At 54.4% G+C, this 9,532-nt stretch overlaps 1 protein-coding gene across 3 annotated transcripts in view; it reads right to left on the reverse strand.

Moving 5' to 3' along the window:
• Positions 1–8,601, reverse strand: part of CD82 (CD82 molecule) — a 59,223-nt gene extending 50,622 nt beyond the window's left edge. For 2 of the 3 annotated variants that reach the window (XM_050757629.1, XM_050757630.1), the window contains exon 1: positions 8,473–8,601. Coding sequence is in view for 1 of the 3 variants with exons in the window: in XM_050757628.1 (XP_050613585.1) it covers positions 7,877–8,011 (135 nt within the window). In the remaining 2 variants the exon portion in view is untranslated. Of the gene's footprint in view, positions 1–7,876; positions 8,122–8,472 lie in introns of those variants that run through there. The other variant, XM_050757628.1, reaches the window with a different exon arrangement.
• Between the last annotated feature and the right edge of the window lie 931 nt (positions 8,602–9,532).

Below are 9,532 nucleotides of genomic sequence, written 5' to 3' on the forward strand. Positions count from 1 at the left end.
CAGGTAGGTTGACTGCATGGAGCACAGAGCTGCTCACACCACCAAGACCCTGTGACTCTAGACATAAGCCCTCAATTTTGCCCTCAACTCTATGCCAAGAGCACCCAGGTCAAGGCTGGGCTCAGATAGTCTGGGTACCAAGACTGCAGAGACCTAAGGCCTCTGCTGACCCCCCACCAGAGCTCCACACAACCCCGGAAAGCTCCTTCACTCCAGACTGGGGACCTCAGCCTTCAGAGAGGAAGACTCCCTGTCATTTCCCCCGAAGTAATGACAGGAACAGCCTTTGTTCATCATCACCACCCTTATCCTCTGGTTTCATTGAGGGTGCACTCTTCCCTGGGTCTGCCACGAAGCATTTTACCAGCATTATCTCATTTAATCCTCATAAAAACCAAGGCTCTGAGAGGCCAAGAAACTTGCCCAGAGGTGAGCAGATACTGTGCCCATAGCTAGGTCTGGCTGACACCAATGCCTAAGAAGCTAGAAGAACCCCAAGCTGTAGGCACAGCCCCAGTGGTTCCCTGACTGCAACTTGCAGGGATCGTTAGGGATTCCTATATGCACAAATTTTGAGAACCATAATGCCATGCTATACCATCTCCTGGCAAACAAGGAGACTTGCTCAACCCTGCCAGGAGAGGGTGTGGGGCAGAGAAAGTGGATAAGAGGGGCTTTCAGATGGAAAACAAGTGACTAGTTCAGAGTAGAGGACACATCCTCCCTGCCTCAGTTACCCCACTGCTGTGTGTTCAGAAAGGCCGGGGTCAGGGAGGTGGGCTACCTACATGTCCAAAGGTGACTCAAGGCCTAGACACTCACTTGCTCCATGACCTCAGATAAATCAAACCTCCCCTGCCGGTTTCTATTTCCTCTATATACGATGATGTCTCATAGGTCCCATTGCAAAAGCATTCTAATATCCCACTTTTTAAGACAGTGAGTGGGAGATGGTTTTCCAACTGTACTAGTAGAATTTACCAATTGTTATTATTACCAGCAACAACAAACATTTATTGAGTGTTTACTTCATACCAGGTATCATTCAAAACGGTTTATGTGTACACGTGGGAACACAGACTCCCCTCTCCATTTGTTTCCCAATGGAGGGACCTCTGCCAGGGAAACACCTCAGGCCTTGCTCCGCTGCCAGCCCCCCCGTCCCCCCCCCCCACCGCCCTCTGGCTTCACGCCATGCCCCAGGCGGCTTATGATTGGTTCGTCTTAGAGACACATAGGGCAGGCTCAGTAGGGCCCTGCCCCTCGAAGAGCCAAGTTGCCCGCAGGGAGAGTTCTGTCTGGGCTGTTGTCTGCTCCTGCTGCCTGGTCCTGCAGGAGGCTGGTTCCTGTCCAGCACTTCCTGTGGCGGGACGGGTAACTCTGCCAGGTCCAGGACAGGCCAGTCAGCAAGCCCTCTGGGCCCCAGATCTAAAGCCACGTTCTTCCGTCGGCTTCCATTTGGGGCTCTGTCTTCAATGTGTGTTTAGCTCATTTAACCCTCACAGTAGCCCATCCCTATTTCACAGATGAGGAAACTGAGACTCAGAATGGTCATTAAGGCACTTGATCTCAACTACTGTTCAAAAGCTTTCTAAACACCACCCAACACTCAGGGCGTGTCCACCGCAGGGGAAGGCAGATTACACTTCTATTCTATTACACTCCTCTAACTCTTGTCTCCCAGCCTGGGTGGTCGAGGGCCACAGACACGACCACAGGCACTCCCTCCAAGTCTTCTGAGGCTTGACAAATTGATATTCACTTCAAACCAACATCCCATCCCTCCTTCGAAAAAATATGATTTATTCACAAAAAGAACTTCAATGTAATCCCAAGTTCGTATAATACATTTTTTGTTCAAATATGTATGGTATGTTTTTTATAGCTTCATTGTAGGAATGGGTTCTTTTTTTCTTGAGCATAAAAAAATATGGGCTCACTGTAGATTTGGAAAATAGGGGAAAGTAAAAAGATAATAAAGGTCTATAATCTAATCTATATAATTGCATTTCATAACGGGTGCATTACATGTAGTTGTCTACATTTTGGCCTGATTGAGCAGAGTTGTAAGGGAGCAGCTCTGCCATTCAGTCTCTGCAATGGTTTAGGGCAGCAGCTGGGACCTGCCCACCTACAGCCTTCCTTCCTTCCTAGGCTGCAGGAGAATAAGCCAGGCCCCCAGGAGTCCTTCCCCTGAATAAAACCCTGCAGCCGTCCACTGTGGCATCACATTGTGCCTCACTTACAAAATCCAAGTGCAGCAAATGCAAGATAATATAGTTTTGTAGCCCAAGAAGGGCTATAACTTACCCAAGGTAACACAGCAAGTAAAAGATGAGCTGGGAACAGAGCCCAGGTCCCCTGATCTCCAGACTCAAGCTCTTCAAAGACTTACAACCTGCTTCCTATTAATAGCACTACCAAAAACACCGAGCACAGTAGCTCATGCCTGTAATTCCTTTGGGAGGCCAAGGCTGGAGGATCACTTGAGGCCGGGAGTTTGAGACCAGCCTGACCAACATGGTGAAATCCTATCTCTACTAAAAATACAAAAATTAGCCTGGCGTGGTGGTGCATGCCTGTAATTCCAGCTACTCAGGAAGCTGAGACACGAGAATCACTTGAACCCAGGAGGTGGAGGTTGCAGTAAGCCAAGATTGCACCACTGCACTCCAGCCTGAGCAATACAGTGAGACTCTGTCTCAAAAAAAAATAAATAAAAATAAACGCTACCAAAAACAGCAGGAACGTACATAGCGCTATGTGCCAGGCACTGTTTTAAATGCTTCATGTGCATTAGCTCGTATATCATTCTCAAACAACCCTATGAGATGAGTACTATTGTTGTCTCCATTTTACAGATGCTGAAACTGATGCACAGAGGGGTAAGACACAAAGTCACGCCCAGCTGGTAAGTAGCAGAGCAGGAATCATCCTTAGGCAGTTTGATTCCAGAGTCTGTGATCTTGCCTAGGCTTTCTTCCCCACTCCCCTGGGCCCAAGCCCAGCTGGGACTCAGGAAGGCTTCTGGAGCACTTGCTGCCTAAAAGGAAGAAAACCAGCCTAGAAGTCACCTCTTTTGGCCAAGGTCACGCTGTAGTTCCATGGCAGAGCCAGGATTTGAACCCGGGCTTCCTAATGCCCAGCCCTCAGGGCATTGTTCACTTCTATACATTGACCCTGAGATCCAAGGCCCAGAACTCTGAACAGCTCCCACACCAGATCACCCGTCCACAAGGCAGGGAAAGTCAAGGGGGAGAGAGAAGGGGCAAAAGCCTCCCCTGCAGGGTAGGAGGCCAGAGGGGAGAGTAGGGCTTCCCAGAGCTGCCCACCTGGGGGTCTGCATGGATGATGTCCAGGATGGGCTTCCTGGAGGCCACCATCCCATTTCTCCAGGCCCCAGCTTGAGTCCCCATAGGATAGCAGCACCTTCTACAAACAACTGTTGACTCCAAGATGCTCTTTCTGGCTGAGTCAGAGTTCACTAAAGGCCAGAGTGGCCCCTCACTGGGTTGGGGCTGAAGGAAGTCATGCTGCTCCCCTCTCAGGAGGGTAAAGGCCAGGCATCAGCAGAGAAGCAGAAGCTCTGCCGAAAGCAATCCCAGGGCAGACAGCGCGTTCCCATCTCCCTGGATCCAGGTTGCAGAAGTGGGGCCCGCGGACCTGAAGCGCCGGGCAGCGGCATCCAGGTCCTGCTTCCTGGCTCTGCCTTTGCCAAGGAGTCACCTGGTATCTGGCACCAAGCTGGGTCCTGCTGATACCCCCGACCCCACCCAAGAGAACCACTTACCTATTCATTCAGTCATCGATCCCCAAGTGCCTGCTGTGTGCCAGGAATCAGAGATACAGACAGGACAGGGCAGTGCCTGTCCAGGAGAGCTCGTGGAAACACGTCACACACCACAAAGCGACAGTGTAAACAAGCACAGAGGAGAAGGTAAGGGGCAAGGAGGGGCTTGGGAAAAGCAGCCAGCAATGTTCAGACCTACTGCCCCTCAGGAAGCTGAGCGTCACAGTGAGGAGACCCAGCCGCCCCCAGGAAGAGCCAGAGAACCCCACATAGCCAGACATGACCGCCGTCTTGGGGCACACACGTATTGGAGAGGCGCAGAGGCCCTGTGCAGAAGGAAGGTGTTCTGGGAATGTCCCTGGGGGCCTGAGAAGGAGCCTGGCACCAGCCTTGAAAGACCAACTAGACGCAGCAAACAACAACGGCTCTCCTTTATCGAGCATTTACTATGTGCTAGGGATAACAATTCTAAGCACTTCATGTGTACTTTTTTGTCCTCTGCTCATGCCCTATGAAGCCATGACCATCATTATCCCCATTTGCAGGTTCAAAAACTGAGGCTCAGAAAGGGTTGCATAGCTAGAAATTGGCAGGGCCGAGATCTCAACTCTAAAGTCCAGTGCTTTACTGCCATGCCGCACCATCATCTCTCTAATCTGTGAACAGGCAGAAGGTAGGTAAAGGTGCTTCAGGTGGGGGAAACAAGGTAAGAACAGGGAGGCAGGATCAAGTGCTCTGTCTGAGGGGAGCTGCCCAGCTCCACTGTGTTGGGGTTGTTTGTGTGTGTGTGTGCACGCCTGAGTATGGGTGGGTATTCACAGATACGCCCTATTTTGCAAAGGATAGATCCCAGGTCCCAGAACTCCCTGGGAGCCAAGGAAAGAATGGGGCATCCTCAAGTCAGGGAAGGAATCCCAGAGAGGAGACGAAACTTATCTAAAGTCACACAACACACAAACAGCAGAGCAGGAGCCAACTCCAAGGACCAGAACATGGGTCTCTTTCCTCTATCAGCTGCCTCTCCTTGTCAGCACAGTGAATCAGCTGCTGACAGGAAAACCACAGTGGAGGGGAAGCCCGGGGGTGAGTCAGGAGCCAGCCAGCCTCCGAGAGACAGCAGCTGGGCCTGTTGCAGAGGCCCCAGGTCTGTGGTTGTCTGCCTCTTCTCAGGGCAGCGTCAGGGGCGAGGGGAGCAACACGTCCCACACCACTCGCTCCATGTTTACCTCTGGGCTTTCCCCTCCCAGCTCCTCAGACCCCGGCTTAGTGGAGGGGAAGCGGGTGGGTAGGGCAGTTCCTGCTAAGATTAAACGGGTCCTGTCCCACGGAGAGGCCCAGGCCAAACAGTCCAGGCTCTTCCCTCCCTTCCCACCTCTCACAGAGCCAGCTTCTGGCCGTTTGATCTTCTTGATTAAGTCATAACCGCCCCCTGTGAGCTTCCCGTGGGGCGGAGGAAGTGGGTATAACGGTTTGGAGCAGAAGGCCAAGGCCAAACCAGAAGCAGGGATGCCAGCTGGCCCCAGATGCTCCAAATCCAAAAGAACACTCAGGACTTGGGGCTGCTCAGCTATGGGTTGAGTGGGAACTGTCTGGTCCTTGGGGGAACCCCAGGGTAGAAGGGGATAGGTGATGGGAGATTCCAGGCTGTGACTCTAAAGTGTGAGGCCTCAAGACAGAGGGGGCCACCCCCACATAGCAGAAACTTCAGAGGAGCCCAGGGAAGCCAAAATCCTGCCCCAGTCCCCCTACTGTGGGAAACTTGTACCTTGACTGCTCACCCACTGCCAGAGATAGCACATGGTGACCTCTCACCCCTACCCTCCCTGGGCTGGGATGGGAAGGAGGGACCAGCAGGCACTTCTTCCAACCACCCCGCCCCCACTCCCAAACTTACTGCTGGCTGGCACAGGCTCCCACTTTTTGGCCCAGATGCCTCCCCTTCATGGGCAACCCCCCCCCTTGTAGCATTCATCACCCTCCCAGTGCCCCCACCACTCACCCAATCCAGCCACCTTCCTGAGCCCCTGGTATGTACCAGACAGGATGGGGAGGAGAAAGAAGTGCAAAGGTGCTGGAACAGTCCCCTTCCACCCCTCCAGTGGCGCCTTCGCTATCCCCGTGACTGGTGTCTCTTCCTTCACTCCCAATTGCAGACATCCCCAAAGCCACCCAGACCCCTTCTTCCCTGTCACTGCAGCCATTGGTTCATTATTCCTTGACTGCTGGATCCTCCACCCCAGCACATCTGGCACAGACTGACTTTCCTAAAGTGCTGCTCTGTTGTGTCACTCCTCTCCTCAGAAACCTTCAGTGGCTCCCACTTTCTGCAAATCAGATCCAAAGTTCTTACCCTGGCATTCAAGGCCCTCTGTAAGCTGATTCCACCTACTGGTCCCACTGTGTATCCCCGCCCAGTCCCAAACTTCAGCCAGAATGAGCAACCTAGCAGTTTCTTGAGACTTCTCAGGACAGGTTGACCTCCCTGCCTCTGCCTAGGCATTTTCCTCTCCCCAAGACACCATCTTCATTCTGGGTGCCGAAATCTTCCCAGTCTGTAAGGCTCTGAAGATCCCTCTAATCCTTTTTTCATTTATCTTGCATCAGAGTCACTGGTATTCTTGTGTAAGCCCCTGCCTGGATGGTAAGCAACCTGAGGGTGCAAGCCTTATGTGGTTGCTTGTCATTCATCCAGTGGGAAGGGCAGGTGGTGATGGCGAGGGCTTTCTTTTAAGGCTCACTAGGTAGGCTCTGTTGAAATGAACGTCTCCTCCTCCCCACCTCAGGCACCACCTACCAGACCCTCTCCCTCCCCACCATACCAAACTCCAGTTTATGCCACTTCAGTGCTTGGAGAGACTGTGGTCCCATGTTGATCCAAGCCAAACCAGGACCAGGAGCCCAGGCAGAAAGTCCTATTCAAGTCTCACCCCCTCCAGGAAGCCTCCTTACCCCCACCCCCTGCCCTGGCTTCTCAAGTGTCTCACTCTTCTGAACACCTCCCCCTGCCCTACATACACACACGGTCTCCTGCACACAGCGCAGCCGCCAATCCATCTCTGTCCCACAGCACTTTCCAGTTTGTTCCATACTGTACAGCTTATCTCCCAGAAGATGCAGGGAGCCAACATAATGCAGCACCTTCAGTGTCCTTCGGTGCCCAACCCTGCTTACATATCAGGTGCCCACATTGCCCCTCGCCTCCATCCCAAGCCAAGTGTGCAATGGTATAGCTGGATTCCAGCCACTAGGGCAGCACAGACCCATGAAATCTCATCTGGTCATAAGCCCTGGGTGTGACTGATCCTCTCTACAGGGACATGGTAGGGATGGGGGAGCCCTCATTGTCAGCAAGTCAGGTCTGGCTAGTTCACCTCTGTACCTCTAGCTCTCTCTAGCATATAGTAGGTGCTCAGTAAACATTTTTAGACGTATTTAACTCAACACTCACCAACCTCAAGCAACATTACAGAAAACTCAGCCACTCTTTGTTCCAGATGACACAGTCCTCATCCCTTAAATAGAGTGATGTTGGTAGCAGGTGGCAATTTCTGGCTCTCACAAGGTCAGGAGGGGCTGTAGCCAACCCCATCTCTCCAAAAAAAAAAAAAAAAAAAAAAAAAAAAGGCTTATTCCGCATAGGAAGCAAGCCCATCACCTGCCCATCCGCATCAAAGCAGCTGTCACGGACGGAGGTCTCACTGGTTTCCTGGCGCCTTGCTAAGTAGTGTATACACAGTATTCTATTTAGTGCTTGCTCCTGCCATTGGATGTTGCCATTATCCCTGTTTTACAGGTGCGGAAACTGAAGTTTGGAGGGGGAATGGAATCCAAATCAGTTTGATCCCAAAGCCCAGGCCCTTGACCACAGAACTAGGCTGCCCCACTACTGGGGCCCAGCACAGAGCACCCACGGCCACCAGGAACAGAACCTGTCAGCCGAGAAATTAACCCTGGGTATGCTGCAAGAGCCACTGGGGCCCTGGGCTTGACCCTGGGCGCAAGGATTGGTGGCGTTTTCTCTTCTCTTCCCCAGTCACCAGTGTAAGAACTGTTCCCGTTTCCAACCCCCTGCTCAGGCCAGCTCACCTGGAAAAGCCCCACTGCGTTTCCAACTTGAAGTCTTAGGGGGTCCGACTCAGCTGAACTGTCAGAAATTGTGGGAAGCAGGTGAGGCGGGAAATGGAACCTCCTTGCTTTGGCCTCCTGTTCCCCAGAGTTCATGGGTTACGAGCCCCAACCGAGGAACCAGTGCACTCTTTAAAGCAATTCGCTTCTCTTAGTCCCATTTTGCAGGGAGAGAAACTGCAGAGGGCAATGCGATGGGAACACCTGTGGCGACCTGCAGCCTGCGCTCACCTGCCAGGTCTCACCTTCCGGCGTTTTAAGTGAGAAAGGGCAACGGCCGCGTAGAATTAATCTGGTTCACTTCCTCCTGCTGGAACCTGGGAGATCCAGAGCCGGGTGGAGGGACGGACCCAGGATCACGCAGCTGGTGCAAGCCCGAGTGTGAGAACTGGGGGTTCAGGACTGGGGGCTAAAGCTCCTTTTCACCCACCAGCTGCCCCGACCTGTCACTAGTTCCGAGGAAAGCTGTCCGAGACGGACCGCAGAAGCGGGGGTCAAAACTAACTTTGCCTCTGGTTGTCGGGCAGGCTCCCCCGGCCTGCTGCCCCCTTGCTCACCTGCTGGTTCTGCTTTCTGCTCCGCGCTGCAGGCCCAGCGTCGCCCGCTTGTGCCCCAGTCAGTGTCGGACTGCGCAGCCCTGGGCTCAGTCACTCCTCGGCCCCCTCCTGGCTGCAGCCGGGGAACGCCGCGGACTCGGCAGGCCCCGCCCCCCGGGGACACGCCCCCTCGGCGCCCCTCCGCCGACCCCGCCCCCGAGCCCTTTGAGAAGGCGGTGCGCTCCCGCCGGCCAGGCCCCGCCCGCTATGGCCCTACCCCGACCAGCCCCGCCGCCGGGCCCTGCTGGAGTTGAGGCCCCGCCCCTCTCCCCGCCCCGCTACGGCTTCTCTCTTCTATCCCGGCAGCCCCGCCCCCAGGTTACACAGGGGATGAAGCCAGCGCCGCTCCAGCCCTGCCCACTCACGGCGCTGCCTAACGGTCCCGCCCAGCTCCCGCCTACCTCATCCTTCCCGGTCTCCCGGGCCCTCCCAGCGCCCCTGCCTCCTTCACTTTCTCTTTCGTGCCCACCCCATCCCTCGGCCTTAGTAGGGTGAGGCCACGCCCCTCCCCGCCCCAGCCCCGGCTCAGCGCCTTCCTAATCCTGGCCTGCCCTGCCCCTCTCAGCTCCGGGCGGGTAGCCCTGGGGCCCCCACGCTGGCATTCCAGGGCGGGTGTATCCGGGTGCAGCCGGGGAACGGCGTGGGAGCGGTTTGTGTTCCAAGTCGGGGCCTCTATCAGGAGGCGGCCTGGGCCCAGGCACTTTTTGAAAATACTGACTACCATTGATTGAATCCTTGCCAGGGGCCAGGCTCTATGCCAAGCGCTGTATAAAGTTCTAGTCCTTGAATTCCCACAACTCATGGGTACTCTCGTTGCGCCTATTTTACTAATGTGCAGTTTAAGGCTCACAGAAGGGAAGTCACGGCCTCTGAATATCATGGAGGCGGGCGTGAGCGGGATTCAGCCTCAGGTCCTGAGTCACAGGCTTGAGCTGCCCCAGCTTGCCTGGACTGGCCCCTGGGGAAGTAGCCCAGGCCAGCCAGTGCTGGGGCAGTGCCCAGCAGCTGCCTGAGGTGAGGG

This window comes from Macaca thibetana, chromosome 14 (assembly GCF_024542745.1).
Source record: "Macaca thibetana thibetana isolate TM-01 chromosome 14, ASM2454274v1, whole genome shotgun sequence".
In the NCBI taxonomy this organism is placed as follows: domain Eukaryota; kingdom Metazoa; phylum Chordata; class Mammalia; order Primates; family Cercopithecidae; genus Macaca; species Macaca thibetana.